Genomic DNA, 18,291 nt, shown 5'->3' with positions numbered 1-18,291 from the left:
GTTACCTTTTATTAGCGAAACACACATATATATATATACAGAAAGAGGAGATATGCTAACTGAAAATTGGATTTTTCTATATTGATGAATGCCAGTATAAATATGACTCATTTGTTACAAAAAGAATAGGATCCACTATCATGTGAATCAAAGAATATTGATTATAAATATTGATTTTAGCATAGAGTTATGCGTACAAATACAACTATTATCATTGCACGCTGCAGCCCTGCTCTGCAGCTCTGAGATATACCAATCCTCTTTTTATTCTCTGCAGAAGATATCAGAAAATAATAGCAATTAAAAAAAACAAAGCTAATTTGAGACATTGACCGGCATTTCCAGCCGTCACAATGATATACATAAACTCCGGTATCTAGAAAAGCTTTTAAACAAGTTTTGCTGTAAAATGTTGTATAAGAACCCCTGGAAGGGAAATAACTTCATACACTACCACCAGGATAACTTTTAACAGCAATCATCTCCACAGCACATCATTGCCTTATTAAGTTTTTAACACAAAAGGTAGATTAAGGTTTCATAGTTTATATCATAGAGCATACATCAAGTAACATCGTCCAAGTGAAATGTAACTATCCGGCATACCAAGTGAAATATGTCGAATAATTTCTTAAAGGTTCAAGGTTCAAAAGGAATTGTATACCTCTTCTGTATCCCTCATGCGCAGGAGCTCCAATCTTTCATGAGGCCTCCTTTCTGATAAAGTAACAAGCTGAAGCCAACCATAAACCGAAATCAGAAAGTACAGCAGAAACATGTTTAACCCCATATTTATAGTGAATAATAGCAAATACCCAGAAACTGAAGCGCTCAGGATCCAATGGTGTGGGCATCATTGCTTCTACATTTAATAGCCTCTCAAGTCTTCTTCTATCTGAAAATGCAAAACAGAAAAATAGAATAGGAAACATCATCCTTTTGTCGTGCATGGGCAAACTATAAGTACCTATGCTCCGGTGCAGAAATGCACATCATTTTCCAGCAACTAAGATTTGGTGTAAAATTTTGAAGTGAACTAATGGAGAAGGAAAAATCCTGTGACCTCCACCTAATCTAAAAGAGAAGTCCAGGGTGCATAACCTTGACTATAAACCCGAGCAATTGCTTTTTATCAGTCACTAACATGGCAAGTGCCAATTCAAATCTTACCAACATGACTAAGTTGCCCTTCAGTTGTCAAGGAACTTAATACTAAAGTGGTCTTAGTCCAACTGTCAGGAATCAAAATTTTGGTCGAAACCCTACAGCAAAAGAATAATACCAGTGAAAAATGTATGCGTTCAAATCCGTGTGTTTGCGCACACTTGTTTTTGTGTATAAACACCAGTGAAAAAACTTGAAGGTTTCGATTGAAGGTCAACTCTGTCAATTTGGCTGAAATATCTTATGGCACTTTGTTATAACCAAAATGGCAGATGTTCTGGAATGGAAAGTTCAATTGGCAGGTCTCTTAATTTCTGTGAAGGCCTCTTACCATACAATCCTAAAAAATTTCTTGGGATGCAACCTTAACACGATATTTGACATATAAAATCATAATCATAAATTTTAACTGCTGTCACAAACTTCAGGAAAAATTTTCAGTGACTGCCTGGAAAAATACGACACCAAGAAATAATATCCACAAAAATCAGATCTTGGTGAAATAAATTTTTGGCCCAAAAACTAAGTTTATCACCTTTGCCCTAACACTTTTATTTCATGGCATAAATTTGAATAGATAGACTACTTCCAAAAATAAATGTTCCATCATGGCAGCCGAATCCAAATTAGGAAAAGGAGCAACAAGAAATCATTTATGAAACATGCACAAGTCATTAACCTAACTTTCACCCAAGTCTTTACCTTGACTTGCAGCGTCCTTTGCCCTTCTTAGCCATGACTGAGCATATTCTGCTGCATTATTTGTAATCTCCTGCAACTGATATCATGCATAAATGAGTCCAAAGGTAACTACGGTGAACATCTCCCGTGATACAAAATAAGCAATTTCAGGTTGCGAACTGAATATTAAATCCTGGGATAATGATTAAGGTTTTTGAGGGAAAGAGAGCTATCCTCCCTTTTTGTGTTACCCAACAAGGACTAAAGGAAGCCAACCAACAGCTAAACTCAAATAAAGCCTCAATCTCAAACTAGTTGAGAGAATGAGCTTAAGACACAATTAATATCCTATACCTTCCTATAGAGCTACAAACCAGTTTAATGCTGTGAAATAGAAGAACTAATAGAATGTAGGTATCCATTTTCAATCTGAAAATATGTTTCTCCATTTCAAAAGACCATAAATTACTAAACAAATAGACCACCGACTAGATCTAAAACCCAGTAAGAAAAAGTTCAATTACCTTTTTCTGCCATTTAATATCTGAAAATCTCTTGGCACCAAAAGAATAAAAAAGAAAAAAGAAAAAATGGAAAATGTAGATAAAAGCAGCAAGCATACTTCTGTTCTCTTTTTTGGAGAATCATCATGTACCCATTCAACCTCTGCAACACGATACCTGCATAAAAGAAGAAATGGAATAAAAAGAAAGATACGATTTCTAACTCATCACAAATAGCCTGTACCAATATCCATAGCAACTGAAATGGCAGAAAAATGATAGTCTGAAAGAGATGACCAAGCTCACCCATCTTGATCCCAAGATCGAAGGATGCGGAATCTACGACGACTTTCGACCTGCAAGCAAATGAGATTTATCAATAAGTGAATATACGCATTAACTAACACACTCAGATCAAACAGGACACTTGGGTAGCCCCTTCCCTTCACTCTGCTGCTAAGGTTTGGATCCTGCACACTAAGATTTTTTTATCATTTAAGTATCATCTTCTAGTCTAGTTGTCACTAATAAGAAATATTACCCATCTTATGTTAGTGGTTCATCAAACTATGAAATCCTGTGACTTCTAAGAAACCATAGAAATGCATGATGTTCAAATTTTCAAGTTAAATTTCAGAAGTAATTTCCTTTGTTTGCAAAGACAGAAAGAGCACAACAAAAAATTTATTTCTTTCAAAATGAAAGATGATAACTCTACCTCTAAATAGAATCGTCCATCTGGAAGTGGCTCACACCTGCAAGAACTAGTTGATTCAGAACATAGACATGTTTAAAAAGAAAAGGAGTGAAGAAACAAAGGAAAAGGTCAAATAACTACAACCAGATGAACCAAAAACCTACTCTGTAATCTCCACTTCACAGGCAAAATCAACTATTAATCCTGTATGAGAATCAAGGATAACCTAAATAATCACAGAAAAAGCAGAGCAATGGTAAGATATTTTTCATCCATGCAACGGTCCTTAAGAAGAAAATAGGCGAAGATAAGGACCAGTGTCAATAATCTACCATTCCCATCCGATGATTTCCCTCCATGATCCTCCTCACCTAACATAAAAAGGGGTAAAAGGACTGACATCAACAATGTACCAAAGGTATAAAACGGAAATTGATCATTTAAAAAGAGAAAAGAGAAAAGTACAAAAACATAAAAGTATCATGATCCATTTACTAATACACTGCTGGCGAATTTTGTAATTTTGACATAAAACTAACCGTGAGTGTTGGGACTTCTTAGATTTCCTAAATTCATCTTGTGTCCAAGTCTTCGGCTAACTATAACCACATTTAAAAGCAAAGGCCACAGAGTTGATAAATATTTCGACCTACATACAAAATTTGGAGCTCCTCAACCAAAAACAGAACCAGACAGACTGCAATTCCTAAATATGCTTGTTAGTGACACATATACACACACCGAGCCATAGGGGATCCTAAGATGAAGACAAAACTCAAACACAATAAGATCCAGGATGCAGGATTCTTAAAACAATCAATCTTGCTCATCTAGCTGTCAAAGTTCATTGCACACTCACTGTAACTCTCACATGGACACATGCAATGAACTGTTATAGGTGAAAATAGAGTTATGCTTTCGGTTAATGGCCAGATTTTCCATGCAGCAAGATATCTATCGTTCCTCAAACTCCTATAGATAGGAACCCAAATCAGCTTTTCCACAAATATATATTAAAAACAAAAGGGCGTACTTCTCACGGCTAACAAATAGTTTAATTCAAATGCACATATGGCCCACTAGTTTCACGACCTCCAGGAAATCGGGCAATTCACCGGGGAAAAGTAGTGTCACTTGTCAAGTAACAGCTAGGTAAAAGAACTCACCAGCTCATATCACATGCACCAGCTAGCAACCTCAAAGCAATTCTAATATTTCTTGCTGACCCTTCATTTCAGAAGTAACACTTGAATGAAAACTCAAACTTGCAGAGCAGCATATCTCTTGTATTCTTGGAATATGTATGTTTTGCACATCCATTACATAAAGATTACTTTTATGGGGATTATATGGGTTAGGGAATAAGCTTAATACTAGTATATCTAAATTGTAACAACTTTAATCACCAGTAAATAAAAAGAAATGATTATCAAAATCTTCAAAGAAAAGTGATTACATTTTACCAGGAATTTCTCTATGAGATCAGATATCTTGCATTTAACATAATTGCTAACATAAAACAAATGTGTGATTGTATTGCTTGAAAAGAACTCAGACTGATTGCATCTTAGAAAAAGTCAATATCATGTTTGACAAATAGGCTTGGGTAGAAGTCATTCCTAAAAGATAGCTCAAAGAAAGAGGGTGCTCAATCCATAAATATAAAAAATAATAGCCCAGTAACTAGGCGATATGGGATAAATACAACTTCTAACACCCTCCCTCACGCTTGACGTGACATGCACACGGGCCGGGTCCAAACCCATCATTGCGGACGAAAGGCTGGTTCTGGTACCATGAAAAATGGGTTTGAGTAGAACTCATTCCCAAAAGCTAGCTCAAACAAAGAGTGTCTAATCCATATATATACACCATAACAGTCCAGTAACTAGGCGATGCGGGATAAATACAACTTCTAACAATGTTAAATGCCTGTTTCAGTTAAAGCAGCATTTGCCTCACAGGAGTGCAAGGTACAATTCGTCTTAAACCATATCAATGAATAATCAACTTACCATTAGTCTGTATCGGGGTTCAAATATGTGCAATGGAAACTTCTGACATGGGATGACAACATCCATGACAAAAAGGGGGATCAAATCAACACCAAAGTTCGTCAAACTGCTATGCTCTGACTTTCTCTCAGCATACTCCTCTGGAAAGTTCTTTTGTATAATGTTGTTCAAAGTCACACTGGTACGAATCCAAATAAACATCATAATATGTTTAGAACATGAAGCTACATAATATTCATCTCTTTGGTTATTGAATATTTAATAGCCTGTTGTTTCCACTTCATGTTAAAAACAGAGTAAGTCTCAGGAAAATTAAGAGGATCAAGACATGAGAACAAGAATAAGATGTTGCAATTCCAAAAAAGACAAAAGACAATGAGAGCATGATACATTTTCTGATCAAGCACTAGCTAATATCTATGACGAATGCTATGAGATTTTAGAAAATGTAAAAATGACAAAAAAACAGCAATCTTATCAAAATATGCATTTTCTCCTACTTCTTTCTGTTTAGCATGCATGGTAATAGAGCTATAATTTAAATGCCAGGACCAAAATATTTCCCACATCCATAATTATTCAACTGCCAGATGCTTTATGATTATATACTAATTTTTCATACCATCAACATTCTAGTTTTTATGCAGTTAATAAACAAACAAAAAATGTTCCTAATAATGCATACTTCATAATATCCATTATATCTCCTTGACAAAAGCCATTGATGGCTGCTTCTAGACCAAATACGGGAGTTAAATTACAAATCGAGACAGAATTTACAGTGAGCAATGCACTTATTTCATAACGTACTCTAGGCACAGAGATCTAACTTATTGTTACTAGATAAGAACTCACCTGACTGAGCACGTTCGAGGACTGATAAATAGGACTGTTCGACACAATGGACATTTATTACCTGACATATAATAATAGGGTCAGAAACATAGACAGATATACTGGCAATGCTGAGAGTAGGATAAAAAATAGCAAAAGACTGACCGCGATCCATGGATTGAAAAAGACATGAGCGACAAAAAGAATGCCCGCAAGGAGTTGTAACAGGCTCGTATAATAACTTCAGGCAGAGTGTACAATCAAATTCATCACTCCGCTCTGGTTTACCAAGAGTTCTCTTCAATGTATTGGCTGCCATTGTCTCCAAATTCTGAAGAGAAGCCCGAAGAGGATTGCTACAAATTACAAACAATACTCAGCTGAAGGGGGAACAGGGCATATATTACATGAAAAGCACAAGTGACAAGGTGTAATTAGAACCATTCTACAGCATGTGAGTCTTCATGGACCATATAACTAAACTCTCTATCTCTTAAGAGTTTATAAAAGACAATGGGAGCAGGTGAATGATACTGCATTTACCTGAATGGATCGACCTGAAGGCCTGAAAGAATAACATCCCGTGCTAACTCATATTTTTCCAACTGCCAATCCACAATGCAAGTTGGTTGTTAAATCAAAACACATGAGAGATAGAGAGAGAGAGAGAGAGAGAGAGAGAGAAGAAAAAACAGAAAGTTCAAACTGATCTTACCAGGATAAGAGCACTAGCTTTTAAGATGTATGGATTCACGAAATTGCTTCTGAGGGTCATCACCTTCTCAGCATCCTTTAGCGCAAGCTAAAATTTTACAAAACAAATATTACTTTTCATATTCAGAAAAGGCTTAGAATGAAGTTATTTAATTCCCTAAATAAATTAAGAAACGGCACATACTTCAGCATGTATTGTAGGATCAAGTCCACTAAGTGGTTTATATTCAGAAGCTGAAGCAGGTCTCTGTTTCAGGAATTGGCTAATCCTGGTTAAAGAAAATGTGCAGATAAACCCATCACAATTTTAAAAAATTAAAATCAAAATCCTTCAATGATGTTATAGCACAAGGAACAGTTAATATGATAGAATAAACAATGGAGACAATAGTATTATGAAGTCAATATTGACCTGCTATAAGCAGCACTCCTGTTGCCAAGAATAACAGGATCCCCAGGTTTGACATTGTTGGCCCTTGAGTAACAATTGATTGCCTAAATCAACGAAACTAACTGATTATCCTTTAGTTTAATGGCAAGAGTAAAATAATTTTTACAATACATAAACTATTACCAAACAAATTTTTACCCCAAGAAGAAATCACCTAATTTAAGAACCACCGTAAATAAAGCTTTAAATTAACATAACCACTTCCTGACTGGAACTTTCAGTAATAAACCATGCTTTTCACACTATAAACCACATTACAAAATAATCAAATTGCCCGCGCCACCTTTTATGCTCATTCCATAAACGTTCATCTTCCCTTTCTTTTTCTAATTCCCAAGAGAAGAAACTTATATCCAGGTATTAAAACATGGCAACATGCCCAGAGCAATTTACCTCCCCGAAACGATTCTCCCGGAATGCCAGGTTTCCATTTTGAACCAGATCAATAACATGACCAAACCGATCCCATGACAATGACTGCTCACCGTCATTTGCCTGCAATTGATAGAACAAATTTGAGACTTGCAAACACAAATTATCATTTTTCCAAGAGAGCAATAAAAATTCTAAAGCACAAAGATTAGTCTCCTAGAAAGAGCAAGAAGAAAAAATAACCAATCCTATCTATCAAATTGGTGAATCCAGCAAAAACTAGAAACTTGACTCTACTAAAACCAAAAATGGCCTTTGCGAAGCATAATTAGTAGCATTAAGAGAAGCAGTTGCGGAATAATTTATCCTAGTAATTTATCAATTTGTTTTTCAGAAAAAGAAAATAAAAAATGCAAAAAAGTTTTCCAATCACAACCTCGGATTTCTCGGCAAGTAAACAACTAGTAAGCAGAAAGACAAGTTAAAAGAAACAAAGTAAATGACTGTCTTACCAAAAACTCGTCTCGGCTACAAAACACATTAAACAAAGAAACAAACAAAAGAAACAAACTTTAACTTTGCCTTGTTTGGTTTCCAAGAAAATGCAAGAAAATACTTTTCTTTTTAAAAGGAAAAAGAAAAAAGGACTCAGATTGCAACTCTGAAGCACAATATAAATAAATAAACAAAAGAAATGCTAGTTTCATCACAAAGTAATAACTAAAATTCCAGTAGAAGAATTCTTGTTTCCTCAGCTCTAATTAATTTTAAGTTCTTATCTGAAATTCTTTAGGAAAAAAAATCTGAACTTTACGCTAGTATTTTCGCCCTTTGCATTTCCTCAGCGATGAATCACTCAATTGTAAAAATTAAAAAAATAAAAAATAAAAACAATAAAAAAACAGCATTTGTTGAAAGGCCGCATTAGCAGAGGAAGGAAATTGCGATTCCAAAGAAAATAAAGAGTAAAAAGACATACCCAAATGTAGTCTTCGACATCGTGAAGACCTTCTAGAGGGACAACCGACGACGACGACGACGTTTCACCGCCAGACATTGCATCAACGAGAGAGAGGGAGAGAGGTTGAGAAAAGAATTAAGAAGAGAAGTAGAAGAAGAGAAAGAGAAAGAAGAAGTAAGTGAATGGAAGTGATAAAGAGAAGAGCAATAGCATCATCATATCATCCTTCATTCTGTGTGTCTTCTCTGTATCCTTTCGTTTTACACACGGACCATATTCCTCTACGTGTTTTCTCTCCCCCTCTAAAACTGTCAATTTCTTCTCTTTTTCTTTTTCATTTTTCTATTATCCAATATTAATAAAATTAAGACACGAAAACATCATAAATTACTACTTAATATATCATCTTATTTAAGCTTTATATATTTTTTGTAAATAATTTAATTACATTATAATCGAAACTAATTTTAGCCTTTCGTTTAATTGTTACTCAATTCAGGATGAAATAAAAAATAAAAAATTATAATTAATTTAATACAAATTCAAATATAAAAATTTATCTCAAATGGTATGTAATCTTCAATTTATCTCGTCGTTGGTCAATTAACGATGATTTTATTTTTTTTAATTATTTTTAATCATTAGAATTAAAAATTAAGAAAGAGGTTTTTATTGAAGAGGCGAATTTTTGAACTTATTTTCTATACGAACCTGTCCTAATCTAATAGACTTTTAAGGCCTCAAAAAGATCGATGTAGTATGATTCCATGGATGACTTTTATCTTTATCGGAACTTCTTCGCTCAACTATAAAAATTAAATCTATTTTCTGCTTTTGCACTAATAAGTTAGACTAGACTTAGAGATAGTGCTTAAATCATTAACAATAATAGTTATAAGCTTAATATTGTCCTAAAATACTTATAGCTTTTGAAAATTCAAGATGAGACTCGATTGTAACAAAATAAGTATGAGGTATTTAATCGTAATTTTAGAATAAAAGTCAAGAGTTTCTCAATAGCATTTGTGATCATTTAATATTTAGAGTAGGGACTGAGGAGATCCTATGCCGTTCGTTTATCCTTTTGGTTTGAAACTAATTTTCTTTTTACTGTTGACTTTGACCTAAGTTTTCTTTTCCTAATTTCATTTTTATATATTTATTCACTCCAAACAGGGCATTATCTAATGTGACTAATACTTTTGCTTTTATTAAATACATATAGTTAAAATTCATTAGAAAAGAATGAATTTTTGAAGGTATATATACAAAATCGATTTAAATTATTCAAAAATAATAATCATTTATTTATAGTCGTATAAAAGTAATCACATCCTTAATATAAAAAGCACAAACTTGCATAAAATAATTTTATTATGTAAATTAGTGGTGAAAATGTTAAAACTTAGCAGTAGCTTTTTCGTATTGATGTATAAAATTCAAGATGGTAATTTAAGAGATAAAAACAAATAAAAATGGGTCAAGTATTGGTGCTTTTTTTTGGTTTCTCTTCGCTGTATAAAAAGTTTGCACTTTAAAAGTTGAAATAGGAGTGTTCACAGTTTATTAAGGCATGTTTCGATTCAATAACTGCAAATTCCAATTTATAGCTCCAACCCATTATATATATATATATATATATTTAAATTATGAATTCTGTTTATTGAAAATAAAAAGTACAATTTAATCAATAATAAAATTTTATGTTCATATTCTTTAATTGTGTTGATATAATTTATAGCTCTTTTAATCTGTAATCCGGTAATTTGTGTGCTTTACATAATAGTTATTTTAAACCATAATTCGACTCTTTAGTCTTTAAATGAGTTTGATTGAGAGAACATCAACAAATAAATTCTTACTATTATTGTTGAAGTTCTATGAAAATATATAAATGCATCCATAATTGAAGATTTAAATTTCATGAAAATTATAATTAAAATTTCTACAATAAAAAATTTTATAAAAAAATTAAGAAATAATAATAAAGAATAAATAAATAGATATATATATATATAATAATTTTATTAAAAAAAATTATCACTGCTGATCTAAAAAATATCAACAATGATAAAAAGAGATATAAATAAAAAATAATAAGAGAAAAAGAAAAGGCTAGGATTGTAATTTTTCTTTTATCATAGCTCCAAATGATTGTGTAAAGTTAATTAGCTTTTCTTTTTATTCATTATAGTTTGAGTTCCAGTTAGAGAAAGAACCACTTCTAAACTGATTTCCGACCATAAAAGAACCAGTTTTAGAAGAATTTATTAGAGTTAGGAAGGAGGACCACCCTGCAAACTTTGGACACTCAACTGATATAAATTCTCCCCACTCCATATCATATCAACATTTAAACCTTTAAGAATCCCATTTATATTTAGTGATTAAATGAATGAAATTAATTTACTCGCAGTCGTTTTAGATGTAAATTAATAAATTTTATATACATTTTCATATTTAATCAATAAGATTAAAGTAGGATTAGCTTGTAAAAACTTTATTAAAATCTTGATTTGATTTGAAAAGGTGCTCTGATTACTTGAAACTTGGCAGTTTCAATGCTTCATGCTGTGGGTCAAGGCAATCTTTATGTAAATATTTAGTGGCTCAGGATTCTTCTGCCTGCTAAATCATATTGAGTTGCATTTTTGGGACAGGAGCATCAACTTAATTAGGGGTTCCTTACTAATGTTGAAAATTTATTAAATGAGTCTTATTATTGAAGTCAGATTCTAAGTCAGTCCAGCTTCATTCTCTTTTTTTTCTTTTTCTTTAATGTTGAAAATTCATAATGGATGTCCTCTTCTCCTCATCATCATCATTTTCTTCATCCCTGACCAATAATTTGGGCGGCCTTAATTATTACCAAAAGCATATAAGGTTTGTTTGACATGGTTGAATGATGGAATCTATACGGCTTATTGTATCTGCAAATTAAAGCTTAATTACTATAAGAATTCATGAGATTGACTTATTGATTCAGTTTTGCAATGGTTTTATAGAATGGTCAAAACAACAGCCACCCATTCTTTTGATAAATAAATGGATTTATCATCTAGTGGATGTAATTATCTACTTTAATTGTACCTTTTAATTCAACTCTAAATTAAATCTAAAATAGTCCATCAGAACGAATTCGGATGGATATTTTCAGAACAAATTTTCTCGTCTTTATTTTCTAATATCAGTCACCTTAATACGAAAATTAAAAAAATAATAATAATAATAATTATTATTCTTGTAGTTCTAAAAATTATGTTATATATGATCCACATTCCAAATCATAGATAGTCATGACAATCCCAGAAAAATAGTTAATATATAATCAATAATATTCTGCACATAAAGAAACTTTTCCTTTAAACTAAGATGAAATCCAGCAGCCTACATTAGAAAACAAATGCTTGAACATTGACTTACTGATATATTGCGATAAATATTCGTCATCAGTCCTAATTCTTGGTACTGAGTGGCTTCGAATAACATCAAAAATGGCCACATGTAGTTGTCGTCTTCATCTCTTCCGGCCCAATAGGCAACGAAGAAACGAGAATCTATTAATTCTATGTTGTTTGTTTGTTATGGAAGAGTGTCGAATTAGTATAACTATTAAAGGATGCACACACGTTTTGTTTAGAATATCAAAACGACCGCCGCATCTTTTTGTCTTAAACCATTTTGCCTTGCACTTATGTGGAGGAAGCATCAAAAGATGTATGTAAACGTCCATACATGAGATAAGCCAGAAATGGCTATTGCTGCATGAGAGATCTGCCAATAAAATTTGGTGCTTCCAAAATGAAGACAACTTCACATGCCTGTTTGTCTGTATGGCCCCCATAGGCCATAGCTACCAACTTATGACTATACCCTAAATTCTAACCCCCAAGGAAAAAAACAAAACAAAAAAAAATCACAATAAACAGGCAGAAGACTAACTTTTTATCAGCAAATTAAGTAGTTAGAACGTAGAAGACATATTCAAAAATCAGGCATCCAATTGTGACATGCCAAGAGTGGGAAAGAGAACCTTTTTAATGAGTTACATGCACTGGGAGCTGCAAGTTATTCCATCTCATTGAAGTGGCGATGCTATATCTCCATGCATATAACTTGGCCTAGCTGATGTAGCTATACCCCACAGTATATAGATGGCAATGGTTCAAGAAATTTCATTTAATCGCGTTACACCTGCAGGAGAACTGGGAATAAAGCAAATTCTATAACAACTGAGATCAGTTTTTTCTTTATATATAAGGAGAAAAAAAAGCAGTCTGAAATTTTACCAGTTTGGCATGAAGGTGAAGACATCACATGCTCGTCATGCCTCACAAATGAGAAAGTGTTTATGTGCACATTGCCATTTCCAGGTGAAGACATCATAAATGAGAAAGTTTGCTTGAAGATGTTTGATATCTGGTTGCATCAACTAACCACTTGCCATTTCCAGGGACTACTATAAAGATGTACAATATTCAGACTGAACAGAATTTATATGCTCATTCCAAGGTCAAATATGCCAAAACAAGCAAATGCCTTCTTTAAAGAGAAAAACACAAACTTGCATCATGCCATGTGTTTTTCTGTCAGGAACTGAAGCTCAGGAATAGATGCCTCCAAATCTGCAAGAAACACCTAGGATACAGTGTATCTGATACACCATCGACGCTCTTACACATTATGTATCAAGGATATGCTTTTCCTGTGCAAATAAAAAACTAATATGGCAATCAAATCCTGGTTATGCGCATGCATACAATGAATCTCGGTGCAGGAAACATGTGCAATATGCACAAGTGATCGCACTGTAACCAACCATCCATGTGGAGAAATGATCCTAATGACCAATCTGTCATCACTCTGTGAAGAAAAGATCCTAATGGCCACTCTGTGATCTCAACAACAAACCAAACCCAGCTTCAGTCACCAGAAATTACCACAAGAGCATGTTCCGTCATGGAAATGATGGAATCTCATGTTATCCCTCACAACAATCTCTCTCCCCATAATTTTGGATGCACCGCACATAACTAAGTGGCAGTCTTCGCATATTCTCAAGTTTTTCATAATTCTTATGGCACAACCAGGATCCATACTGATCAATCCAAAGGCCAAAGCTAACTTCTCACTGTGTGTCATTAATATACGTCTCTTTTCTTCATCATTTAAATCATATGGCACAGAAGTGAGCTTTGGCTGGTAACCATCAGCTTCCAATCTAGCCAGAAGATCCATCAGCACTTGCTTAATCTCATTAGACAAGGGATGGGTCATATCCCCTGAAAAGAACTCATGAATCACTCCTTTCTTTGCCTCAATCCAGCTACATCCAGGATTCTTCTTGAGACCTTTACTTCTCATCAGTTTCCTTACCCATGAAACGTCAAGCCACCTTCCAGACAATGCATATATGTTAGAAAGCATGACATAGTTTCCTATACCATGAGGTTCAAGCTTAAACAAATGGGTAGCTGCAATAGTAGCAATCTCGGGATTCCCATGGATACGGCAAGCTCCAAGCAGTGCCCCCCATACTCCTGCATGAGGTTCAACTGGCATTGTTTTAACAAGTTCTAGTGCTTCACTCAAACGTCCAGCTCTTCCAAGCAAATCAACAATGCAAGTATAAAGATCAGCTGATGGTTTAATGCCATAACATTTCTCCATTGATTCAAATATCTCCATACCTTCTTCCACCATACCTGCATGAACACATGCAGTAAGCACGCCAATAAATGTAACCTTATTTGGTGCTGTCCCAGTTTTAATCATTTCATGAAACAATTTAATTGCAGCATCAGCACGACCATGCATAGCAAACCCCATAATCATCGAGCTATAAGAAAACACATTCCTATCCTTCAGTCCCTTAAAAACTTTATAAGCACAATCAACACTCCCACACTTTGAATACATATCAATTAATGCTGATCCTAAAACAACACTATAACCCCAATCATACCCATATTGCTTCTCAGCAATATCACGAATCCAATCAGCATACTCAGCCGCACCCAATTGAGAACAAGCTGAAATAACACCAACCAAAGTAACTTCATCAGTTCCAATACCAGCATCCTGCATTCTCTCAAAAAATTGAATTGCCTCTCTTGGCTTAGCATTCTGTGAAAAACCAGTAACCATAGCTGTCCAAGCCACCATATCCTTCACAGGCAAACCATCAAACAAAACATGTGCAGAATCCATGTCCCCGCTTTTAGCATAAGCAACAATCATCTCCGTCCAAGAAATTACATCCTTCTCAGGCATTGCATTAAACACCTTACGCCCACATTCCAGAACCCCACACTTTATATACATATCAATCAAAGTATTACTAACAAACAAATCAGAACAAAACCCACCAATCAAAATCGACTGTGCATGCATCTGCCTCCCTAAATGCAAATCACCAACAGCCCCGCACGCCTTAAAAATAGCAGAAAACGTAAAAGAAACAGGCCCAACATGTTCCATTCTCATAAAGCTATAAACTTTAACAGACTCGCTCAAAATCCCTTCAATTGAATAACCCCTAATAACAGCAGAATAAAGAAACGGATTAGGAAACTTAACCTGGTTAAAAATGGAGCGAGGATATGGATCCATGGGGATATTGAGATTAGTGAGGGTGCGAACAAGCTTGGTGATGACATAACAACATTGGGCAAGTCCATTAGAGAGAATGTGGGCATGTACTTGTTTGATTTGGGAGATATCGGTGCAGGAACCGAGGGTGGTGACTATGTGGGTTTCGAGGTGTTGTTGAATCTGAGAGAAAGTAATGAAGTTTGGGATCGGGTGTGACGATTGAGCGTGTTGAGACAGTTGTTTTGCTAAATAGGAGAAAATATTGCGAGAGAGGGTTACCATTATATGCTAATAATGTTAACTGTATTGATAGCTAAAACTTAAAAGGTTTACTAAAACGTCGCCATTGCAGTCCTTGCAAGTTTAAAACTTTCAGCTCTGCTCTCTTGTAATGGTTTGCCGCGCCAAGGCTAAATTATGAACTATCACTATCACTATTTGCAAATGAATTCTCAGTTTCACGTGTTAAACAATAACCGCAAAAGTTGATAAAGTGAATACTAAAATAAAAGATTGGCCAGTGGCCCTTAATGTTTTATCCGGATACAAATAAACCCTTCATATTAATTTTAGGACATTTAACTTGCAAATTTATGTTTTTCAGTTATCTAAGCCTCTTTTCAAATGGGGAGAGATGACATCTTCTCCCGTTTAATAATGTTTAGGTAGAGATCATGGAGTTGCTGGTCCTTACTGCCATGGCCTTCCCTTCACTTTTACTCCATCTGCAATGCAACAACATGATATATTAAAAACAAGCAAGGAAAAATTCAATTTTTTGTTGTTTGAAAATGCGGGTCATGTGAAAAATTAGCTCAAATGAGTTAAATTGTTGGCTTAAAAGAATTTAGCATATCCCGGCAGCACACCTCCGACTGCTGCGGCGTGTTTAAGTATAATAAAGAAACCAGTCTATCTACTAGACATAATTACACTCTCACAACTAAGAAAAGATGCTCATCCCTCTACTTATGGTGATGACTCTGGCACATCTGCAGCCATTGGTGTCTTCCCGGATTACCTGATACTCAGAACCAACTCTTATATGCAGCTCTTGTCATGTGAAGAAAAGGTTAAAAACGTAGCTTTAGTTATTATCATTTCAAAACCATTGTATATTTACGAAGGTGCAGAAATATCTGAATTTAGTCCTATAAGGTGATAATAAGGAGCAGAAATCAACTACAAAGCAACTGATTTTCTTGATCAGAATAACTGTTCTAAAGTGATGAACATCAAACGGAAAGGTGGTCCAGATTATTTCATTTGATTATGCGAGGAACGTAAGCACTCATTGGGGACTAACCTTAGGTTCATTCAGTTATCACTTGATTTGTGTTGATATGTGATATTAAACATTACAGATGGTGTAACTATAATACTTTTATACTTCAAAAGTATTTGTTTTCCAAGAAGTCTTGTCCATTATAAGCTAGTAACATTAGTTCAAGGAGCTGTATGGTTTCTACTTAAGCAATGAATAATCAAAGATTCTGTGCCATGAATGATCACAATGGCATAGAAATAAAGAATATTGAAGTAAACATGGGCAAAATGCATTCAGAACCCTCTCACAGTAAATAGATGCTGGAGAACACTGATAATATCCATTTATTTAGGTGCTACTTTCATTTGCAACATTAATATTCCGGGTCATGCGAAATTAGCTCAAGTGAGTTTAAAGAAATATACTAATTATTGCCTTCAGATTAAAGTTAAATTATCGGTGTTGCATGAAACTTGTACTCTTTCTTCTAAGATGTGTTTCTTAGCCATGACATAAGTTGGTTCTTCTAATATTTTTTTATTTGCAGATTATGATAGCAAGGAAACTAGAAGTACACAAATGTTTCCGATTATTAATCCAAAAGCAAAGCCAACAGGCAAGCCCAAGATAGCTGGATTACAATAGGCAGATAAGGCCACATCCTCTTGCAATTGGTTAGTATGAGAATGCCAAACAGTTAACAATATGAAGAGAAATGACGAAGAGAAAAGCTTGCTATTCATCAAGACTTGGAGTTGGCACTCATAAAGCGCAGGAGAAGGGCAGAGAAATGAAGGCGTCTACCAGTAAGCCTTTTAAGATTTTAAGCCCATCAAAAAGATCGATTTCTCTGACTTATTATATTACATTTCAAAAGATTAAAATGTTCAGACCATATTTTTCTGTACGAATATTGTAATAAGGAACGAGTAAGACTGAATCAGGTTGCAAGGGATGCACTCATGCCAAGGCTCGAAGCTTAGAAAGCAATTTTTGATCACTTGGTGAAAGAACTTCACAAGAAATTCAAACAAAGAGATGAGCTTGAGAAACAAACTAGGCCTGAATGGGAACATTCAAGAATGAATTATATCTAGTTGAAGAGAGTAGTTGATCATTAATATCGAGGGAAAGATTTATTTTTATTAATTTGTATCATTAAATATAATATAATAAAATAAAATATATTTAACGATAAATTATATTTTCAGTGGTAATTTCGCATACTAATAATAACCGCTAATAGAATTTTAACAAACGGTTTAATTTATCAACTTTCAGCTACTAGTTACCAGCTGCATTGATCCATCGAATTAAACAGACCCTACATTCACGTAAGATTCTAATGCTTTTTTTGGCCCTACATTCATGTAAGATTCTAATGCTTTTTTTGGTGGCAAACTTCTTTCAAGTAGCTATCTTTAGTGCATTAGAAAAGAAAAGGAAGCAACCCACAAAAAGAAAAAATATGTGCATGTTAAGCAATTTTTAGTTCAAAAGTGCAAGGATGGTGGTTTAGGATAGAGAAGTGATTTATCTTCTCAATTAAGATCAAGAAAGGAAAAAGGGAAGTCAATTTTCTTGCTAAGATTTAAGTATTTATGTAAATTAGGATTTGGAATTTGAGAAAAAATAAAATAAATCTGAATCACTCGACTGTCTTGTCTAAAATGATTGCTTATAGATGTATATGAATATGGTTTGAGCAGAATTATTTTAAAGCCACGAGTATTATTTTTCATAGTTAATTCAGATGTGAAATGATTATAGGGGAAGTGAGTTAATGAAGTGATAAATAAGCTTCAACTGCCAACTGATGTAATCAATAAAAGCATCTTCTTTTGCCCCCTTTTTTTTTTTTAATTAATTTAACAACATTAGTACTTAAGTTTATTATTTAGACTTTAGAGGAAACTAATTATATCATATAATAGACTAGCTACTCCATCCGAAATAGATAATTCATTTTTATTTTATATATTAAATTAAGAAATGTATTTCTTTTTAACTAATATTGCTAATTTTGTAATTTCTTTTA

General features: G+C 34.0%; 2 protein-coding genes across 3 annotated transcripts; both read right to left on the bottom strand.

Annotated features, from left to right (window-relative positions):
* Positions 1–53: 53 nt before the first annotated feature.
* On the bottom strand, positions 54–8,701 carry LOC8263392 (LON peptidase N-terminal domain and RING finger protein 1). The gene is made up of 18 exons (XM_048373403.1): positions 8,411–8,701; positions 7,453–7,554; positions 7,021–7,103; positions 6,793–6,877; positions 6,610–6,696; positions 6,438–6,499; positions 6,060–6,250; positions 5,916–5,976; positions 5,061–5,238; positions 3,378–3,416; positions 3,210–3,271; positions 3,067–3,103; positions 2,655–2,704; positions 2,468–2,525; positions 1,867–1,942; positions 816–895; positions 665–733; positions 54–271 (listed from the first exon to the last, which is right to left on the bottom strand). Exons 1-18 carry the CDS (start codon positions 8,486–8,488, stop codon positions 212–214), a joined length of 1,458 nt encoding a protein of 485 aa, XP_048229360.1. The 5' UTR covers positions 8,489–8,701; the 3' UTR covers positions 54–211.
* A 2,899-nt stretch (positions 8,702–11,600) lies between these two features.
* Positions 11,601–15,458, bottom strand: LOC8263391 (pentatricopeptide repeat-containing protein At5g44230). 2 transcript variants are annotated; one of them, XM_015716457.2, is made up of 2 exons: positions 12,682–15,458; positions 11,601–12,597 (listed from the first exon to the last, which is right to left on the bottom strand). In XM_015716457.2, exon 1 carries the CDS (start codon positions 15,266–15,268, stop codon positions 13,319–13,321), a length of 1,950 nt encoding a protein of 649 aa, XP_015571943.1. In that variant the 5' UTR covers positions 15,269–15,458; the 3' UTR covers positions 11,601–12,597; positions 12,682–13,318. The 2 variants fall into 2 exon arrangements, with proteins under 2 accessions (XP_015571943.1, XP_025012315.1); XM_025156547.2 differs by having other exon boundaries at positions 11,601–12,586.
* Between the last annotated feature and the right edge of the window lie 2,833 nt (positions 15,459–18,291).

Source organism: Ricinus communis, chromosome 4 (assembly GCF_019578655.1).
Source record: "Ricinus communis isolate WT05 ecotype wild-type chromosome 4, ASM1957865v1, whole genome shotgun sequence".
NCBI lineage: Eukaryota > Viridiplantae > Streptophyta > Magnoliopsida > Malpighiales > Euphorbiaceae > Ricinus > Ricinus communis.
This window is presented reverse-complemented; position numbering and strand designations above follow the sequence as displayed.